Genomic DNA, 21,957 nt, shown 5'->3' on the forward strand with positions numbered 1-21,957 from the left:
TACCATGCAGGCACTTCCAAGAGTTTGAGCAGCCCGCGTCCTACCGCACTACCTCTGCCCCACAGGATGCTGGGAAACGTAGTCCCAAGCAGGCCCTGAGCTTGTTAGCCAACCCTCAGTGCCAGTCGGGCCAACATCCGGTGACGAATCCAAATCCCGCCTCTAAGCCCATCTGCTGTCCAATGCCGCCCTCTGCCGGTCTTTACCTCCCCGCCTAGCAGTGAACCGCTTCCAGACAACCCGGAAGTGATCTTTCCTCTTCCGGATTACGAGTCCAGACGTCCCACGTGGTTGCCGGTTTGGGGTGCTGCTGTAGTGGCTATACGTCCCGCCGCTGTCCCGAAGTGAGGGATCCGAGCCGCAGCGAGAGCCATGGAGGGCCAGCGCGTGGAGGAGCTGCTGGCCAAGGCAGAGCAGGAGGAGGCGGAGAAGCTGCAGCGCATCACGGTGCACAAGGAGCTAGAGCTGGAGTTCGACCTGGGCAACCTGCTGGCTTCGGACCGCAACCCCCCGACCGTGCTGCGCCAGGCCGGGCCGTCGCCGGAGGCCGAGCTGCGGGCCCTGGCGCGGGACAACACGCAGCTGCTCATCAACCAGCTGTGGCGGCTGCCGACCGAGCGCGTGGAGGAGGCGGTGGTCGCGCGCTTGCCGGAGCCCGCCACTCGCCTGCCCCGCGAGAAGCCGCTGCCTCGACCACGGCCGCTCACCCGCTGGCAGCAGTTCGCGCGCCTTAAGGGAATCCGTCCCAAGAAGAAGACCAACCTCGTGTGGGACGAGGCGAGTGGCCAGTGGCGGCGCCGTTGGGGCTACAAGCGCGCCCGGGATGACACTAAGGAATGGCTGATCGAGGTGCCTGGGAGCGCCGACCCCATGGAAGACCAGTTCGCCAAGAGGACTCAGGCTAAGAAAGAACGCGTGGCCAAGAATGAGCTGAACCGTCTGCGGAACCTGGCTCGCGCGCACAAGATGCAGATGCCCAGCTCAGCCGGCCTGCACCCTACGGGACACCAGAGTAAGGAGGAGCTGGGCCGCGCCATGCAAGTGGCCAAGGTTTCCACCGCTTCGGTGGGACGCTTCCAGGAGCGCCTTCCCAAGGAGAAAGCTCCCCGGGGCTCCGGCAAGAAGAGGAAGTTTCAGCCCCTCTTTGGGGACTTCGCAGCGGAGAAAAAGAACCAGTTGGAGCTACTTCGAGTCATGAACAGTAAGAAACCTCGGCTGGATGTGACGAGGGCCACCAACAAGCAGATGAGGGAAGAGGACCAAGAGGAGGCTGCCAAGAGGAGGAAAATGAGCCAGAAAGGCAAGAGGAAAGGGGGCCGGCAAGGACCTTCGGGCAAGAGAAAGGGCGGCCCGCCGGGTCAGGGAGAAAGAAGGAAAGGAGGCTTGGGAAGCAAAAAGCCTTCTGCTTTAGGTGGCAAGAAGAAAGGAGTCCCGCACCAAGGTGGGAAGAGGAGGAAGTAATGTTCTCCCCTCTGGACCTGTTCTGCAAAGCTGGGACTGTACTAAAGGTTAACTTGGGCGGTATAGGTGGCCGCTGCCCTCAGTGACATTTGACATTAAAGGGACGGGTTTGCCTCCCCTCGAGTCAGTGCTGGACGAGTTAATAGAGACACTGACTGGAAATTGGTGTATTTTGAGAATATGAGAATTATAGAAATGATATAGCCAGAACCAGGAATAAGTTAAGGCCTGCCTTTTTATCTTGACTTTGGATACTGCGTTATAGTAGATTGGTTTCAACATTTTTGCATTATTTTTATAACAAAGCTTGTAATTTATCAAAGCGGGGAGGGCGGGGGAAAATTATATCTACCTGTGATTTGCAAGTGTTGTAAATGGATGCAGGTACCTGATGTTGCTTTTAACTTTTACTGTCGGTAGAGGTTGTATGTGAAGCCAGTAACCTGGGCACCAATGTGAAGTGTGCTTGAGAAAAACAAAGTAGTTACAATGGTTCTAAAAAAGACCCCTTGTTTTGGAAAACCTTGGCACTAACTATAATATTAAAAGTATAGTGCTTTTTGATGTTGGTTCAGGTGGTGCATTTGGCCAATGGATTGCTTTAAGTGATAAATTGGAACCACACTAAGTAATGTTAATTAACCTTGTTACTCTAGAAATAGTTGTCATTTTGTTTGTAACCGGTGGCTTTTGTTTAATTGGCTTGGGTTTTAGATATTGTCAAGTGCAGGGCTGGCATTCACTATGGAACCAAGGCTGACCTGGAACTCAGGGCCAAGTGCTGAGATTATAATCGAGCAGCTACGCCCAGCAGCAGATTTCATGTTTATTTCTGTCCTGGATGTTTTTCCCTGTTTCATTGTCTTATTTTGTTCTTAATAAACTTATCTTTGCATAATTAGTATTTGCATTATTTTTGTAAGTTATTAATAGCAATTCTAGAATTGAAGGGGTGTTTTCTTTAAAGCAAGTTGGTCTCAGTTGCTAGCAGTTGGGAATTGGGTTGGAGGTTACTCTTAGTGTGGTTTCAGTTTTATAAGGTTACTTGTAGAAATGCAAGGAAAGCTCAACTTGTCTCTTAACTCATGGAAACACTGGATTGTTAGTGACTTTGGATAAAGCTCTAACTAGGCTCATCTTTACTGAACTCGTCCACTGGAGAGCCCTGCCAGTTTATAGTTCTAAGTATACATGTATCAAAGCCAAGCTGTTGACAGCTAAAAGTAACCTCTAGCCCAATTCCCAACTGCTAACAACAGGACCTAACTTTCAGAGATTAATTTGGGGTTTTGGTTGGTCAGTTTGGGGCCTTTTTTTTTTTTTTTTTTTTAAGTTTACGAAAAACCCGGTGGGGTTCTTGCCATTGAGACGATTTCAGAGTTGCCTGAGGAATGAGCTAAGACTGGGTCAGGTGACCTTGCATTGGAGGCAGAAGTTTTTCTCCTGGAGTCCAGCAGCGACCGGATTGGCTGTTAGTGGGGGTGGAGTAGGCGGCGAACAAGGAGAACTGCCATGGCTGCGGCTGCACGCGCTCGAGTCACACACTTGCTGAGGCACCTACAAAGCACAGCGTGAGTACAGGCTGCGGATGCCTCAGTGCTTGGCAACCCCGCGGGCACCCAGCTGGGCAGGCAGTCATCATCGGGATAATTTACAGAGTTCAGAAAAACCACAGTATCCCCTGGGCTGTCCCTTGATGGTGCAATGTGGCCCAGCTACTATTGAGATCTTCAGAGAAGCTAGCCTGCTTCCACAGTGAGACAAGTAGTGTAGACTTTGGTGTCCTTGCGACGACAACATATCGAAGTAACACGTGTATGGGTCTATGTGCAGAAACAGCTCTTTTCTGAGAATACAACAGGGAACGGCTGAAGAGCAAGGGCTGCTCAAGGATCCAATAAGGGGATATTGCACCTGTCTCAAGTCTCAGCAGATGGGTTGTAAACGGGAAAAGACCACAAGGAGTTACCCTCCCTGACCTGGTTCCTTCCAGACAGGCCGAGCACATGAGTAAGTGTATGTGAAGGGCCAGAATCAGCCAGGGAAATGGAAGCTGCCGTGAGCTAGGGGGAGGCGAGGGACTGGAGAGAAAGTTCCAGGACCCAGCACAGGGTCTGGGTCTGCCTTCCAGGAGGCAGTAAGGACTGAGAAGTGAATGGAACACAGTTGACACATATCAGGTAGTATACACTACACGTGAACTGTTGGTAGCTGTAAGTGTAGACCAAGGGGAGGACCAAAGGGTGAGCAAAGTGATTCAGACATGAGTCACTTATAGGACAGGAAGGATAGTGAGGAAATCAACCCAGGTGGACATCCTCAGAAGGCAAGGGTGGGCCAGGCAGGAACCTCAACTAAGGGCTAGAAATGAGTTAGTTCGCCTTAGAATTTACAGTAACATGAATGGGTGGGAAGAGGCAGCCGTATTCCCGGCACTGATTTTAGATGTCTTTCTTCCCTTTGCTTCTCTTGTCCTTAGAAGTTTAATGCAGAGCAGAAAAATCTAGTTGTAAGCTGGGCCTGGGCCTTGCCTGTTCCTGGTGGAAGTAGGTGGCCACTAGGTGCCAGCCTTGCTTTATGTTTTTTTCTTAATCTCAAATTCTAAGATCCTGAGATTCCCTCCCTGGGTGTTTTTTTTTTGTTTGTTTTTGTTTTTTGTTTGTTTGTTTGTTTGTTTTTATTTATTTATTATATGTAAGTACACTGTAGCTGTCTTCAGACACTCCACAAGAGGGCGCCAGATCTCGTTACGGATGGTTGTGAGCCACCATGTGGTTGCTGGGATTTGAACTCTGGACCTTCGGAAGAGCAGTCGGGTGCTCTTACCCACTGAGCCATCTCACCAGCCCCCCTCATCTCACCAGCCCCCCTCCCTGGGTGTTTTAATTCCATATTTGAATTTTGACGCAGTCTGGAGGAGGCTTTGCAGTCAAGTACTAGCTATGCAAGGTCCTCTGAGCCATAAAGAGAAACAAATGAAAAGGAGAAAATGAAGCCAGAGGAAGGAACTACCCAATGTGGCAGGGAAGGGAGGAAAGTTTCCAGGAAAAAAAAAAAAAAAAAAAAAAAAAAAAAAAAAAACCCGTGCGATGTGCATAGGTGACAGGATCCAGGAAGCAAAACCGTGCTATGTGCATAGGTGACAGGACCCAGGAAGGAGATTGTGTGAGGTGTTCCTGCTGTAGAGACAGGACCAGTTCTGAGGCTACAGTCGGTAGAGGAGGAGTGGTGGGATGTGAGTAGCTGACCTGGAAGCCAGTGCTCAAGTGCAGAAGCCGTCTGAAGATAAACCTTGAAGATGTGGAAGAATTCTGTAGAATAGTCTCAGGGTTTCAAGCTGAGTAGAGAACCACATGGGTGAGTCAACGCTCCTGACCCGTGAGGGCTGGAGCCCCACAATCCAGGGTCCCCTAAATATGCTCCTCTAATAACCTGGTGGAAAGGTGGGCTGGTTTTACCTTTGGCATTATCCTGGGTTTGGGTTTTGTTGTTTTCTCTTCTACACTCTACCATCTCAGGGCCAGGATGTCCTGTAAGAGCTACTTTAGGCTTCTCACTCTTGGTTTCCTGTTTGTTTATATTTTCCTTTTCCTTTTCCCTAGATGCCAGTGCCCAACTCATTCTCATACTTACTCCCAAGGTAACACAGTTTGAGTTTTTGCATCAGCTTCAGTTTTGCTTTATATCACTGGCGTTTGGCTAAAGTGTGGGAAGGGGGCATCAAGGCAGGCTTGAGGCAGGCTGGCGTTATAGCTGCCTCTCACTAGGAAACAGGGAAGACATGCCTGCAACCTTGATAGCTGAGTCCACAATATTTAATGCTATTTATCCTTACAATTTTCCTTTTGTATAATGTTTTTATTTTATATACATTGATGTTCTGCCTGCATATATGTCTGTGAGTGTATCAGACCCCTGGAACTGGAACTACAACCAGTTATGAGCTGCCATGCAGATGCTGTGAATTGAACCAAGGTCCTCTGAAAGAATAGCAAGTGCTCTCAACCACTGAGCCATCTTTTCAGCCCTATAATATTTTCCAAAACTGAAAGCACACATGCTGTTTTAAGAATGTTTAGGTTCTTGAGGAACAAGTCTTTTGGGGGGAGGAACCCTAAAAGCTAAAGTAAGGTGATTGCTAGGAGAAAAAAAATCTTGTCTGTATCCATTTTTAAAATATCCTATTTCTTTATCATTAAAAATAATAACAAAAGTCTTTGGCTCCCACCATCTTGATCCTTGCCAGACTCTGAGGTCCATAAAGTTCAGTGTAGCATCAGCACAGTCTGACACAAAAACTGCTCTTCCTGGAAAGAGGTAAGATGTAAACAGAGAGGCAGGAAAGGAAAGATCAGCCGACATGTGCTCCTGCACGGTGGGCTGAGAAGGCAGAGTCAAGAAGTCAAAAGTAGTTCACCCTCGGGGCAGATGGGATCCCCACCCCAGGAAAAATAGGCACAATTTTGTTTTCAGCCATTTTGGTCTATTTTTTTTTTTTTATTTTGGCTTTTTTCTACTTGGGAAATGACATGGAGAAAGATAACTCCAACCTAAGTTTGACCTAAACTTTAGTAGCAGAAGCAGCAGGAGGAGGAACAAGAATTTCTATAGCGCCTTAGAGGAATCAGAGAAATGTGGATTTTGATAAGATGCTTTTACCTTCAGAGAACATGTTGTTGTTGTTGTTGTTGTTGTTGTTGTTGTCATCTAGTTCTGGTCTCTTTTTCTTTAATAGCAAAATAATTGGTGGTGCAAATTATTCTGTTGCCTTTCCTTTATCCTGTGCTGACCAGAACTGGTTATAGAGAAGTAGATTAAAAGGAAAGATGAAGGGGGAGGTGGGTAATGGCTCAGTGCTTAAGAGCACTAGCTGTTCTTCCAAAGGACCTGGATTCAATTCCCAACACCCCATGGCAGCTCACAGCTGTCCGTGACTCCAGTTCCAGGGATCTGACATCTTCACAGACACACATGCAGGCTGAAGACCGAGGCACATGAAATGAAAACAGTTAACTATGCGAGCCTGGTGACCTGAGTTGGGTCCCAGAATTCGCATGAAGGTGGCCACCTCCCTGTAGTTGTCCTCTGACCTCCATGTGCATGCTGTGGTGCACGCAGTCACCAGGCACACAAAACAATAAGTTTTTTAAATATGAAATTCATTGGTGGCCCCCTATTGCCCAGATATAACAACAGAAAGAAAAAAAAACAGGTTTTAGTACTTTTTTGTAATATTGACCTATATGTGGTATGCAACCGTAAAATGGCAGAAACGTATACTTCTAGGTAAGATTTCAAGGAAGATGTTTATGTTCACTGTGGGTTTTACTACACAACATTGAGGCTGATTTTCTGATACATGATCTGATGGTATTCTCTGTGCTTCTAGCCCCTGGACCTCCGGGAAAAACAGCAGATTACGCCTTTGAGGTAGATTTCATTGGCTCATCTTTCTTTTATGGATGACATGGAAGAAAACCCTACCTATTTGCTGCAGCATTCGTGTCCCACTTGAAATCTGCTGTTAGCTGATGGTTCCCTTCTCATTTTGACCCGGCTCTATGCAGCAATGTGCATTGTGAAGATAGGGGAGATAGTCAGAAAACAAGATGTTTAAAACACCATTTTTCATATAGCTATTAAAATATGACAAACTCACAGCTCTACATACTTGCAAATTATATGTGCTATATGTCAAGTCTCTGAAAATATCTAACAAAAGAAGTCAAAGTAATGTTTTGAAGCCAGAATAGATGACCAACCGATTCTGCTGTGATTTTCCATGCTAGTTACATAATTACTTGTAATTATTTGTTTAGCTCCTTGCCCCTCCTCATTTAGGAATCATAAATTAGGTCACTGGGAGCCTTCTGCTAGTCCAGGCTCCATCTGAAGGTACTAAGCCCCACATGATAGCTGACAGTTGAAAACTGTAATCCTGGTGGTTGCAAGGTCATTGGACAGTAACAGAGATCCAGATGACCCTGTTGGAATTGCTTAAGTCCTCATTTAAGGAGTTATTAACCATTTAAGGGAGAAAGAAAAGAAAAGATCATGAATCAAACACAACATGATTGTTTTGGTTTGTTCTTTAATTGAAAACTGGCCGATCTGTGTTAGTGTGAAAGCTCTGTCTCTGTATGTAAACCCCAGAAGACCATGCATTATTGTGTTGTCTGAGTCCAGCACAAGGCCTTCAGCAGAGCACCCTCCATGGTCTCGGTGGACAGAACGCTAGAAGGATGTGTATAGATGCACACAAGGATTGGATAAATGGAGGGGCAAAACCGCAGATGAGACACATGAATTGGAAAGTAAAAATGTGTTCATTTTGATGTGGGAATTATGGAAAGCAGACACTTGAAGCTGAAAGAACAAGTGACAATTTAGTGTCTTTGGGAAAAGACAAATACAAAATTTCAATACGACTAGAGCCAAGGTTTGCTTAAAGGAGAGGGGAGGCGAAAAGGTGAGGCATGTGGAAGGCTGTGCTACAGAACATGCTGTTTAGTCTCTAACAATGAGGAGTCAGTCATCTCGGCATGTTAGAAATACACTGATCAACTCTAATACACAAATTCTTTTCTTATTTCAGATGGCTGTCTCAAATATTAGATATGGAGCAGGGGTTACGAAGGAAGTAGGCATGGCAAGTATTTGAGATGTCTGCAGCTCCTACAGGTTATAGCTTGTAAACACAAGTGTTAAGGAACCAATAATCAAGTCTTTTGTTCTTTAAAAAAAAAAAATTATTTAATGTATGAGTGCTCTATCTGCATATATACCTATGTGCCAGAAGAGGGCATTGGATCCTGTTGTGAGCCACCATGTGGTTGCTGAGAATTGAACTCAGGACCTCTGGAAGAGCAGCCAGTGCTCTTAACCGCTGAGCCATTTCTTTAGTCTCAAGTCCTTTGTTCTTAAAGAGCATGTTAAACTTGCCTAAGGTGCTGCTGTACTCAAGCCTAACTTATGAGTTAATTTTTATCATAGGATCTACAGAATATGGGAGCTAAGAATGTTTGCTTGATGACAGACAAGAACCTCTCCCGGCTCCCTCCTGTGCAAATAGTTATGGATTCCCTATCGAAGAATGGCATCAGTTTTCAGGTTTATGATGATGTAAGGGTGGAACCTACAGATGGAAGGTAATGCTATGGGTTTCTTAAGCAGAAGCCAACAAAAATGGCTGCCACTGAAAATTAACCCCAGACCTTGTTTAACATCATGACAGTGTGGCTTTTGTTTTTAGTATAGCGTAATACAACCTTTGTTCTCTGTTCGCTTAAGCTTCATGGATGCAATTGAATTTGCCAAAAAGGGAGCCTTTGATGCCTATGTTGCTGTGGGTGGGGGCTCCACCATGGACACCTGTAAAGCCGCCAATCTGTATGCATCCAGCCCTCACTCTGAGTTCCTTGATTATGTCAATGCCCCCATTGGGAAGGGGAAGCCAGTAACTGTGCCTCTTAAACCTCTGATTGCAGGTAAACACTGCTCATTTGCTTTATTTTACAACTAGCAAAAAAGGCCATACATGCCATGCCAGCTATTAATGTCAAAGTCTACATTTCCAGAACCTCTGATATGTTCATTTTAAGTCAGTGCATGTTTAGAGACCAAAACAGATGACAATGACTTCGTTTAAAAATTCTGACCTTCATCATTGCACAGACAGACAGTTTGGGTCAGTTAGAGTAGGCTTGGAATTTTAGGCCATTATGTCACTGTGTGGAGGAGGCAAGCATCCTCACTGACATTTGGTAGGTCCCCTGTTGGCAGCCTTGTCTCCAGACCTGTCTGCTTTGTCTCATTTCCCACCTCAAAGTTTGCAGAGAATATTTGCTGTGTTCTCTCAGTGACTCAACCCTTTCTTCAATATAATGTCTCTTCAGCTGACCTGGAGTTTTGCATCTTTCCCGGGACATGTGGCTAGCATGGATGTGTTATTTTGGATGACAGCTGCTCCACAGCTTCCTCGTGCACAAATCCATATCAAAAAACAGCTTGAATGTCCCACAGAGGCACTTGAGGTTTTCTAGCCTTTCCTTCCCTTTAATTTCTATGGCTGTTAGCACACTACTCACCTAGGAATAAGGAAAGGGCCTCAGTTTAAGTACCATCCCTGCTCCCCCCTCTTCTGCTCCATCATAAATGCCCACGGTAGTGTCTTGAGGGAGTCAGTGGCAGATGAGCTGCTCTGGTATGAATGAGGAGTCAGCAGGAAGAAGCATAACTGGAACCCGCTGCTGAAACTGTGTCGGCACCACACAGAGAAGCGATTAGTAAAGTTTAAAAACTTGACAGAGCTACAAAACCACAGAGCCCAGCAAAAACAGATCGTTCCTATGCCTGTTGCCAAGGGGGAATAAAGATGTCTTTTAGAGACAGGACTCACAAGTGGTCCTCCTGGAGGTGCTAGGCAACTTGATCTCTAGCTCGAGAGCCAAGCTTCCCAGAGCTCATTGCCATAAATATGGCAGACTTCCCACACTGGTGTGATTAACATAGACATATTAATACTGACATAGACGTCAATTACAACAGAGTTCATTTATTCAACACAGATTAGTGTTAATACAGATACAGACAACATAAGTAAAAAACCTGTTTGTGGGCATCATGTGAGTTAAATATACATGCATGTTAACCATGTATGTTAATTTATAATATATTCAATGTAAATTCATAAAATGCATTTTACATATACAGGTAGCAGGCATATTAAATACTCATGCATGTTAACCATACATACATACATATTAATGCAGCCATGTATAGTATGCAGTCATGTTAATGCAGCATGTATATTATGTTAATACAGATATAGAAGCCAGGTAAATGTTGAATAGACCAATAGAACTCATGTTAATATAGACAGATATGATATATTTTAAGCATGCATACGCATTCAAACATAATGTGTGTGTGTGTGTGTGTGTGTGTGTGCGTGTACACACACACACAGGTATAGATGCATACATGTGTTCTAATGTAGGTACAGATATATCATGATGATGGGAACACTCACAAGTGTGTTAACTCAAGCATGGACATCGCATGAATCCTTAACAAATGTTACACAGATACGGTTGTCAGACTTTGTGCCTTGTTCTGAGATGGAATTAAGTATCTCCACTGACATCTGTTCAGATTCCTTCTAATATCAATGTTATTTTGTTCAAGTTCCAACTACCTCAGGGACTGGCAGTGAGACTACCGGGGTTGCCATTTTTGACTATGAGCATTTGAAAGTAAAAACTGGTAAGAATTTTATTCCTAACTCTTTTGAAATTCTCTCTCACACCATTCTACCTCACCCCTTTGACCTTGGTGCTATTATTTAGAAATCAGAGAATTAAATGAACTCAAGCACACATTTCTCTTCCCAAGAAGAGAATATATGAAAATGGACTAGTAAGTTTCTTGTTGACAACTACCTGAAAAGCCGATCAAAATGCCATGAATCTCTTTTCATATACATTTTTATTTGTGAGCATGTATAAATATATTCCATAGCTGTGGGAATGTTTTTGGAGGCCAGAAGAAGCTGTCAGATCCCCTGGAGCTGGAGTCACAGGCAGTAGTGAGCCCCTTGACTCGGGTGCTGGAAATCAAACTTGGGTTCTTTGAACAAACAACAATGCTCTTAGCCACAGAGCCATCTTCCCAGACCCCCAATGCCATAAATCTTACTTAATAGGCAATTTCCCTGCCCATATCAGTGGTTCCCTCTGACATTTTTTAACATTTTATATCAATTTTATGAAAAGATGCTTGTATACAACAAAAAGCATAGTTTTCAAAGACTCTGTTTGGTGGGTTTTAACAAATACACTCAACAAATCAAGATCCTAGACATTCCAGATCTCCACAAAGTTGCCTCACATTCCATCCCAGCCAGTCACTCAGGCCCATCCCCAGAGCACTTCTGTTTTCTGTCTTCCTAGGCATTTGAGGCCTACCTTCTCCTTGACTATGGTAGAAATAAGTGTGGTCAGCATACTGCTTCCAGCCTTTGTTGACGTTCAGTTGCACGTTCAGAGGAGCTGCTTTATTTTTGTTAAATGATGTGATCCCTTCACATGGTTAACAGCAATGACAAGCAACTCTTAAAGTCAGCCTTATGGTGTTTAAAAGGTCTATAGACATATTATCTCATTTTATCCTTGTAGCTCCTGAGGCAGATGCTGTTACAGTGTGTATGTAAGTGCATGCGGACATGCATGTGTGCGAGAGTGTGTGGAAGGGGGTTGAGCTAGCTTCCAGTGGTTAAGTGACATGTAACATAGCAAGGTGTAGAACAATGGCCAGTGGTCTGCTAATAGATAATATTTTGGAATGGAATAGGAAATAAGCCGTGGTTTGTAGTTCTTATCAGTTTCTGTGTGATCACCACTGCCCACTGGGCCAGTCAGTCCTCCATGCCCCTAGAAGAGCTACATGAGATGACTTGTGGGATGGGGAGTCAGCCCAGCACACCACCTAGTCACAGGTTCTGGTCCCAAGTAGCCTTCCACTGCTCCCTGCATCACTACATGAAAAGGAATCTTTTCTCATACTTTTTAAATGTATTAAAATTTAAATTTATTGTCCTAAGGTTATTAAATTTTTAATGGTGCTCAAACCTTTAACATTGAATTTCTTCTGTTTTAGGCATTGCTTCACGAGCCATCAAACCCACCCTGGGACTGGTTGATCCCCTGCACACTCTCCACATGCCTTGCCAGGTGGTTGCCAACAGTGGCTTCGATGTCCTTTGGTAAGTACTGGTGCTTCCTGGAAGGACTTTTCAAGACTGGTCTGTGAACAGTATTTCACCACTGGACTGCCTGTATACAGTCCTGGTAAGCCTTCAGTGATTAACACTATGGACCACTGTTCCTGTTGGCTGTCATTGTCCGCTTGCTGGGCGAAAATGTGAAGGTGGGAAATGTTGCTGATAGGATGTAGTCATGTTAGAGCCCACAAGCCTGTCTCTGGAGAGAACACCCTAGACATCATCTGTGTCGGTGGAGTCACAGAGAAAGGATCAGTTTAAAATGACACAAAGCATCTCTGGACCATACCACCTGCCTCTACAGCCACACAAACTAGGGAAGCCTCAGGGCTGCACCCCGGGAGAGATCAGTCAAGGGGCTAGTGTCTCCAGGATGCAGGCCCACCGTGTGTATTCCTAGCACTTCACACACATTGCCTCTTTGTAGCACTGTACAGCGTGACACTCTCAGAGATTGGGTGTTCAGTGCTTAGTAGCTTGACCAGGCTCATATAGGTTCATGTGGTTTCATGTGTTTATCTACTGCAGACCTGTTCCTGAGCCAGGCCATTAGTGCCAATCTCCTTTGAAGACCACACACGTTCTTTTCACTTTCAGCAAACCACCATAGTTCACCCACTAGTACAAGCATATTTTGTCACATTTTTGTGAGGCCAGACAAGGTGGTCCATTTAGGAGAACATGAAGCATAGGCAGGCTTCAGACTCAGAGACAGCCCCTGCTTCAGCTGTTGGAGGATCCGCATGAAGTCCAAGCTGCTCATCTCCTACATATGTGCTGGGAGTCTAGGTCCAACCCATGCTCACTCTTTGGTTGGTGGTTCAGTCTCTGGGAGCCCCGAAGGGTTTGGGTTAGTTGACTATGTTGGTCTTCCTATGGAGTCCCTTAGGTCCCTCAATCCTTCCTTATAAGGATAAGTTTTAGTTGTAAAAATTGCTCTAAGAATGAGCTTTGCAAGGGATGGAGGAAGCAAAGCTCATTCTGTGTACTTTAAACATTTGTCTTCAGCCATGCTCTGGAGTCATACACCGCCATTCCCTACAACATGCGGAGCCCCTGCCCTTCCAACCCCATCCAACGACCAGCATACCAGGGTAGCAACCCAATCAGCGACATCTGGGCAGTCCATGCACTGCAGATTGTTGCCAAATATCTGAAGAGGTATGTCAACCTGGGGACAGAGAGATGGGACATGATCTCAGGTGAAACCTGACATTGCCTAATGCCGAAAGGGATGCTGACCACAGTCGCCTGTGTCCTCTGAAGGGATCTGAGGACAGGCAGGAGAGAACTGGAACCCCTTGATTCAAAAAGGCAAGAGTTTCAGAACCCAACTGAAGCTCCTAATGCATAAAGGATACAGGTAAAATTTAAAAAAGGTTTTCTCACCAAAGCCCCCAAATTAGCCAGACATGGCAGTGAACACCTGTAATTTCAGAACTTGGGAGTCTGTTACAGGAGGATTGCTATGCATTTGAGGGACAGTCTGTGCTACATAGTTAGTACTAGATAAGCCAGGATGGCAAAGCAAGACTCTTTCCAAAGCAACAACTCCCAACAGTGAAGCTGGCATGATGGAGATGTCTGTGAGACTTGGCAGGAATGAGAAACACATAGATGCTGACTGGGTCATCTGTACCCTAAAAGCACACAGAAGCCACCCAGTGAAAAAACTCACATGAATTAAAGTCAGGGAAAAAAGATGTAGATACTTAGGAGACAGATAATGTAAAAGGATTCCTGGGAGGTTTTGAAAGATTCGAGAACGCAGATACAAACTGGGTGTAGCAACACACAAGGAATTATGACTACTGGGGAGGCTGGGCACACTATGGGAATTTGAGACCAGCCTGGGCAGGGTAACAAGACCTCAAATCTGAAAACAAAAATTTTAATTAACTATTTTATCTTTATTTATTTATTTTTGGTATTTTGAGACAAGGTTTCTCTGTGTAAGTCCTGGCTGTCCTGGAACTTACCTTGTAGACCAGGCTGGCCTCAAACTAACAGAGATCAGCCTGCCTCTGCCTCCCAAGTTCAGAGATTAAAGGTGTATGCCAACACTGCCCAGCCTAAGTTCCTTTATATAGACTATCTCTATTTATTTTTTTGTTTTTTGTTTTTGTTTTGTTTGAGATAGGATTTCTGTTTTTCCTTTCTTTTTTAATTGATTCTTTCTTTCTTTTTATCTTATGTACATTGGTGGTTTGCCTCCATGTATATCTGTGTGAGGGTGTCAGAGCCCCTGAAAGTATGGTTATAGACAGTTGTGAGCCACCATGTGGTTGCTGGGAATTAAACTACAGTGGGGGTGCTTGGAATTGAACCCAGTTCCTCTGGAAGAGCAGCCAGCGCTCTTAACCACTCAGCCATCTCTCTAGCTAAATATTTTGGAAGTTGACTAATCTTTAAATTTTTTAAAGAATACAAATATATAAGTATACATATTTATGGCCATTATTTATGAGAGACCAAATAGGAACAGATTCCCGAAACAGCAAAAACATACAGTTCAGTTCGGGTCAGCATCACAGAGAGGAAGGTGACCTGGCTGGCTTAACCTGAGGTGGCCTCAGGTGACAGGGCTCTGGGTACACTCTGAGAATGTGTTCACAACCATCAGGGCCACTGACAAATGAAGACCGAGCAAGTCCCAGGTCACCTCCCCACAGTGCTCACTGTGCAAGGTCAGGGCCTTGCCTTTGTGGTGTCTTCCTATCAGTTAAGCACCTGACAGAGTATTTACTATGCCCTCGGTGAAACCATTGATGAGAAAAATCTGTTTGCCTTCCATTTCCTTCCACTTAGAAGACAAGGGGTTGTTTGAGGAACCTGCCTAATTTTTCTTCCTACTGAGGGACGTTCCACTGTCTCGCCTTTCCCTAAGGCAGCTCTTTATTCAGAAGGAAATACCAGTGTTGGTGTGTTGCTCCATACTTCTCTAACCCACAGGGCTGTCAGAAACCCTGATGATCTGGAAGCAAGGTCTAAAATGCACTTGGCAAGTGCTTTCGCTGGCATTGGCTTCGGAAATGCGGGTGTTCATCTGTGGTAAGTGAGCATGCAATTCATTTTCTTAACTCAAGCTACTGCTTCTACGTTTTAATATATGTAATTCAGGACAAGTGGAAAATTCTAAGTATTCTATACAAAAAAGAAATCTAAGATTCCTCAAACATTTTCTTAATTTGAATTAGTTTATTGGGTCATAGATTTCTTATAATAGCTTTTAAAATGCAGTTTATCCACTATACAGTCTGTTCATTTAAGACACACTTAATGCAATGGTTTTTACTCTGTGCACAAAGCCCTCTTACCATTAGTTTTAGAACATTTTATTACCCTTGGTTTAAAAGAAAAATAAAATATTCCACATCCTCAACCACTGGTCACCAATGCGCACACATATGCAGAGACCACCGAACAACTTTCCATCTCTTTGGGATTCTCTGTTTCAGGTGTGTCACAGACATGACATAGACATGAAGTCACATGATCCTCTGTGCCTACCATGCTTTGTTTAGATACTGTTAGAACCTTCAATTCACTCATGCAGGGGTACCTCAGATCTTTTTATTGCCAAAAGTGTTCTATTGTATGGAGATAGCACATTTGACTTGACCTATTATCAGTTAGTGGACATGTGTGGCTATGAGTAGTGTTCTGTACAAGTATTGGTGTGCACATTTTTATTTCTCTTACTTGATACAAATGAATGGAATTTCTGAATCTATGATAATTTTGTATTATTATTAATTTCTTTTTAGAAACTACCACTCTAGTTTTTACACCAGCTTTTTCATTCATGCACTGAATGGGGGCTCCCATTCCTCTGTGCCTTGCTATATATTGTGATTTGTAAAATCTCAAGTGCAGGATCTTTCCTTAGTCTCTTATATACAACAGAGAAAGGAACGATCAGAATCTTTGTTTATATCCCCAAATTAATCTTTGACTGAAACTTTCTTGTATAGTACCTTGAAATTTTAAAAAATTAAAAAAAGAAAGCAAACAGAATGTTGAGAGTTAAGAGTAGAGCTATGTTAGGATGCAAGGCAGCGGCAAGCCTCACCTTCTGTGCCTTGGGAGGGTGAATTTATTATACCAAAAGCAAGTAGGCAAAATGTACCAGAGCCTGAAAGTGTTCACTCCCCTTGGCTCACTGTTTCACTTTTAAGAATCTAGCCAAAGTAATATTCATGGTATGCCCAGTGGGTTTCCTTATAAAAATGTTCACTCACGTGTAATATATAATTTAAAATGTTGGATGCACATTTCCAATAGTTAACAGTCAACTATAGTACTTAAAGAATAAAATAAAGTCATGTTTAAGGCAGATTAATATAGAAAAGTGTTTCCAACACCAGACACAGCAGCTCACTTGTAATCCCAGACTTCTGAGGTGGAGGCAGGAGGACCAGGAGTTTAAGGTCATCCTCAGCTACACAGTCAGGGTGAGATCATTCAGGCCACATGAGACTCAGGCTTAAAACAAACAAAGAATACTCGGCTACAGAAGCAGTGTACAGGGACAGGAAGGTGGCTTGGCAATTAGGAGATTATTAGCTGCTCTTCCAAATGACCCAGGTTCAATTCTCAGCACCCATGTGGTGTCTACTGCTCCTGTAACTCAAGTTCCAGGTGATTAATTGCAATCTTCTGACCTCCCTGGGCATTCAGGCATGGGGCACACAGACATACAAGCAGGCAAAACACACACAAACACATAAAATAAAAAAGGAAGACAAATCTTGAAACTAAGTTCAATATGATCAAAGTTAAATATATGCATAAATGTTCAGAAAGAAAGAGACTATGAAAGTTTTTATTTTGTACAAAAAACATAGACAACTATTAAAAACAATCGAAATCTGGGGGCCTGGAAAAGTGCTCTTCCAAAGGTCCTGAGTTCAATTCCCAGCAACCACGTGGTAGCTCACAGCCACCTATAATGGGATCTGTATGCATGTATACAGACAAACTACTCATACATGAATACATTTTTAAAAATTAGAAAAATTAGGAATTTAAGTATATAGACTTGCCTTTGAACGCTCATGAATCCTAACACTGCTTGAAAGCACACTAGTCAGTAGTTTGCTGATTCCAAGGGAGATAAAGTACATTCTAAAGTACTTAATAACTCAGGGAAGTAAGAGCTTCCAGTTTATCTCATGCAAGATGGCTGAACACTTTTTGATAAATATTAATGAAATTCATCAAAATACCTCCTTTCATGAGATCTTCTGCTGAATAAGCATGCAATCTTCCAATAGTCTATATTATAAGAATGAGGCCATTTTGCTCACATTAAGCACTTAATTTTTATAATATTAATTGTGAATATTATATATTAACTTGTTACAATATTCTGAACCATCTATTAAACTACAGTGTTTTTCTACTTGTTCACTGAAAGTTCAAGAAGTTGTAAAGTTTCTATTTTCTTGTAAAAGCAAACCCACTGTGAGCTGGAGAATGGTGCCATGGGTAGAGTGCTTCTGGGTAAGCATGAGGGTCTGAGTTTGCATCCGAGCACTCACATAACAGTGTGAAGCTGAGCATGGGTGGCTGCAGTTGTCCATAGCCCCAGCACTATGAGATGCTTCCAGCCTAGCTCTAGATTCAAAACCCTGTCTTGGCAAATAAAGCAAATAAAGAATGATAGAGCAGGACAGCCATATCCTCTTCTGCTCTGTGCCTACACACATATCCTCCATATCCTCTCCTGCTCTGTGCCTACACACAGATTTGCAAAGGTAAGAAGCAGGCACATATAAGATGAAAGGACGGACCATCCAGAGACTGCCCCACCCGGGGATCCATCCCATAATCAGCCACCAAACCCAGACACTATTGCATATGCCAGCAAGATTTTGCTGACAGGACCCTGATATAGCTGTCTCGTGTGAGGCTATGCCAGTGCCTGGCAAANACAGAAGTGGATGCTCACAGTCANCTATAGGATGGAACACAGGGCCCCCAATGGAGGAGCTAGAGAAAGCACCCAAGGAGCTAAATGGGTCTGCAACCCTATAGGTGGAACAACAATATGAACTACCCAGTATCCCCCAGAGCTTGTGTCTCTAGCTGCATATGTATCAGAAGATGGCCTAGTTGGCCATCACTGGGAAAAGAGGCCCCTTGGTCTTGCAAACTTTATATGCCCCAGTACAGGGGAATGCCAGGGCCAAGAAGTGGGAGTGGGTGGTTAGGGGAGCAGGGCGGGGGAGAGGGTATAAGGGACTTTCAGGAATAAAAATAAAATAAGAATTAAAAAAAGAAGCAGGCAAATAAAAGTCAATTAAATAGGACTGATTGACCTAGCTTCTTAGGGCAGACTAGTCCTTTATAATTCAGCACCGTTAATATACAGCATTTGAAACAATCTGTCAATTATTAGCAGAATGGATCACTAATAGGTCCAGTTTGCATATTATCCCAGGCATAAAACTCTTTGACCACTGGAGTCTGATCATTTCAGAGGTTCTGTTAGTGAATCCAATAAATTTGGAGTGTGTCACAAGAAGTACACCATGTAGAGCCCTGTGAGTGGCAATACAGTCCAGACATGTGAGGAGCAGTCCTGCAACAATGTCCGTGTTACTGAATTCTAGCATCTGTGTGTCAACAAAAGATTTTTTTTTCTTTTCCAGCCATGGCATGTCTTACCCAATTTCAGGTTTAGTGAAGACATATAAAGCCAAGGAATATAATGTGGATCACCCTCTTGTGGTAAAAATATTTAACAATAAATTACTCAACTAGCTCTTATTATTATCCCAATTTCTGTAAGTATATTTGTCAGTGGGTGTGGGGATGGAACCCTGGCAAGAACTCTGCCACCAGGCTGTACCCCAGCCCACACCAAGAGCCCTTGACTGCTCATAGTACTAGTCATGTCAGAGTGTTGGAAGAGCAGCTGTTCTGTGCATCTCTCTCCCCAGCCCCATGGTCTTTCTGTGGTGGTCACCTCTCCTGCAGTGTTCACCTTCACAGCCCAGATGTTTCCAGAGCGGCACCTGGAGACGGCAGAAATATTAGGTATGAACCCACGGTCACAGAACCCACGGCTCTGTGACCCTCCAATGTGGGGGTGTTTCCCAGGGATAAGAACAAAAGCTTTCACTTTGAAGTAGCTCAGTAATAAAATGGCAGTGACTTCCTGAAGCCCTGGACAGCACTTAAATGCCATCATTTTAGCCTTCTAAGGACCCGTAAGGAAATAGAACCTAAAATTGACCCTATTAAGTATGTCCTATTGCTGTCTGCTCTGCTGTCACCTCTTGAGAAAGTACTGCTTGGAGCATAACTAATGTCCTCTCTGACTTCTGCTATGCAGAGTCACTGATAAAATAAATCAATAAAGCAACAGTGACCTCTCAATCACAGAGAAGCCAAACAATAAACTAAAGCAATTGCAAGTGAGCAACTGGCTTGACATAGTGTCAAATAAGTCATCTAATCAGGTGCCCACTGTGCCATTTGACTCTTATGGAAATAAAATTATATTCTGGATAGTCATAGGAGGAGGTTAAAAGAAAACTTAGTGTTTTTCTGAAACAAGAAGTCTTTTATTTTTTTAGGTGACTTGGAGAACGCAGTTTACTTGTAGAACATCTTATCCCCCTACTTGGGTTTAGGGTGGGAAGAAAAAGGCGGTAACGAAAACTCTTCATTATGCTCTTGTAGCTTGAGCCGTTAGAAAGATTACTCCCAAGGAGGCAGGAAAGACCGCAGACATCCTCCCACAGGGCTACTGCCCTGGCCTTCACTCACACACCAGCCCTTTGTGTGCCCCAGGGCTCCAGGTGCTGTGTGGGGAATGTTAATGTCAGAAGCCCAGGACTTGGACCCAAGCCCAGGCTTCAGTTCACAGTATGTACTGTGTGCACACATTGGCAGAGATACCAGGGGCCTGTATTCCTTCTCCCTTTAGGGAAGGGAATTTCAGCCATGCTGAGACATAGCTCTGGCCTCTGTAGATATATGAATGGTAAAAATTGGGGGAAGGGGTCCTAAATAGTAGGCTAGATCTACTGTAAATGGGAAAAATCATAGTGAATTTACAGGCCATGTTCCAGGCAGCACAGACATTACAAGAAGGCAGATCCCCTGTTAAACTGGTAGAAGAACCCAGCAGTTCTTCCTACTGCTTAGAAACTCCAATAGTATCCCATATTGCCAGTCAAATATGTTAATTCTCTATGAAATCTCAGCTTTTTCTTAGCTATACCAGTTTATTTTCTTTCATGTCACTTCTTTTTTGTTATTGTTTCTAAGAAATGCTCCATAGGAAAATCTGTGTTCAGTGGCAGCCATCCCAGGATCATAAAACTGTAACCCCATATCCTGTCACGCCTCTCACCTAATCCACTCTTAGCTGCTGTTGGGCATTGCAGATGGATCTGCCAGGTCTGGTGTACCTTTCATCCTGTTGCTCTCCATCTGGCCTGTATCTGGTTCTGTTTACATTTTCCTGGAATTGAAGTGGTTCTGACCTTCACAGAAGGAAGAGGCATAAATCTGACTGTATCGAGGAGGGGCCTTGTACTGAATGGTTTTGTGTCAACTTGACACAGGCTGGAGTTATCACAGAGAAAGGAGCTTCAGTTGGGGAAATGCCTCCATGAGATCCAGCTATAAGGCATTTTCTCAATTAGTGATCAAGGGGGGAGGGCCCATTGCAGGTAGTGCCATCCCTGGGCTGGTAGTCCTGGTTCTATAAGAGAGCAGGCTGANCATTGCAGGTAGTGCCATCCCTGGGCTGGTAGTCCTGGTTCTATAAGAGAGCAGGCTGAGCAAGCCAGGGGAGGCAAGCCAGTAAAGAACATCCCTTCATGGCCTCTGCATCAGCTCCTGCTTCCTGACCTGCTTGAGTTCCAGTCCTGACATCCTTTGGTGATGAACAGCAACATGGAACTGTAAGCCGAATAAACCCTTTCCTTCCCGACTTGCTTCTTGGTCATGATGTTTGTGCAGGAATAGAAACCCTGACTAAGATAGGCCTCCTCTCCCTCATAGGCCTTTTGTTTATACCTCATCCAACGCTACCTTTATTTGCAGAATGCAAGCCTTGTGGGCATCACAGGTGCGCCACTTAGATAGATGATTGAGAGGCCGAGTGCTAAGTACAGACTGGGAAAGCTGGTCCCTTCTCCTGGGCATTTGCACACTATCCTGCCTAAGAACAGAACTCCATGGCCCTTTCAGACTGACATCTCTATTATTGTTTGTGCTGTGAATCATTAAACTTCTGTCCTTACAAATCTCCAAACCTTGGCAACCTTCTTCACATGGTCATCCTCACAGGAAGCACCATTCCCTGGGTTTGCTGTCTTTGTTGTGCCCAGCTGCCACTGAGACATTTATTCAGAGGGACATCCCCTTATCTTTGCCAACATAGTCCAGTTTTTTTTTTTTTTAAGGTTTAAAGAGGAAACCTTTCTTTCCCTAGTCACATGCAACAGAGTTTTGTGATCTTATTTCCTGCTCCCCCCCCCCTTGGTGGTCGATGTGCAGTATTTGTAGTTCTATATCCTTGCCTCAAGCTGTTTGCAGAAGCCTTTTGTTGCTGTTAGAAAAGAAATTGAATGTGCACACCTCCAGGGGTCAGTAAATGCCAAGCCTTGAAAACCATAGAAGCTATGCCCCCTACAAATGTACTATCCCTGCATCCTAGTGCCAGTGTCTTTTCTGGTCTCTATTCAGCACCT

At 44.1% G+C, this 21,957-nt stretch overlaps 2 protein-coding genes across 4 annotated transcripts in view; both read left to right on the forward strand.

The window, feature by feature from the left end:
- The first annotated feature begins 275 nt into the window (after positions 1-275).
- On the forward strand, positions 276-2,362 carry Rrs1 (ribosome biogenesis regulator 1 homolog). Its single transcript, XM_021165547.2, has one exon. The coding sequence runs from the start codon at positions 373-375 to the stop codon at positions 1,459-1,461; it is 1,089 nt and encodes a 362-aa protein (XP_021021206.1). The 5' UTR covers positions 276-372; the 3' UTR covers positions 1,462-2,362.
- Positions 2,363-2,832: 470 nt separating this feature from the next.
- The window catches only part of Adhfe1 (alcohol dehydrogenase iron containing 1), a 29,361-nt gene continuing 10,236 nt past the window's right edge, over positions 2,833-21,957 (forward strand). Inside the window, exons 1-12 of one of the 3 annotated variants that reach the window (XM_021155268.2) lie at positions 2,833-3,032; positions 5,064-5,101; positions 6,851-6,891; positions 8,057-8,110; positions 8,455-8,609; positions 8,752-8,948; positions 10,648-10,725; positions 12,118-12,223; positions 13,250-13,402; positions 15,194-15,292; positions 18,898-18,976; positions 19,189-19,285. In XM_021155268.2, the coding sequence (XP_021010927.1) occupies positions 2,974-3,032; positions 5,064-5,101; positions 6,851-6,891; positions 8,057-8,110; positions 8,455-8,609; positions 8,752-8,948; positions 10,648-10,725; positions 12,118-12,223; positions 13,250-13,402; positions 15,194-15,292; positions 18,898-18,976; positions 19,189-19,285 (1,156 nt within the window). In that variant the 5' untranslated portion in view covers positions 2,833-2,973. The remainder of the gene's footprint in view (positions 3,033-5,063; positions 5,102-6,850; positions 6,892-8,056; positions 8,111-8,454; positions 8,610-8,751; positions 8,949-10,647; positions 10,726-12,117; positions 12,224-13,249; positions 13,403-15,193; positions 15,293-18,897; positions 18,977-19,188; positions 19,286-21,957) is intronic. The other 2 variants (XM_021155313.2, XM_029476338.1) reach the window with 2 other exon arrangements.

This window comes from Mus caroli, chromosome 1, assembly GCF_900094665.2.
Source record: "Mus caroli chromosome 1, CAROLI_EIJ_v1.1, whole genome shotgun sequence".
In the NCBI taxonomy this organism is placed as follows: Eukaryota; Metazoa; Chordata; class Mammalia; order Rodentia; family Muridae; genus Mus; species Mus caroli.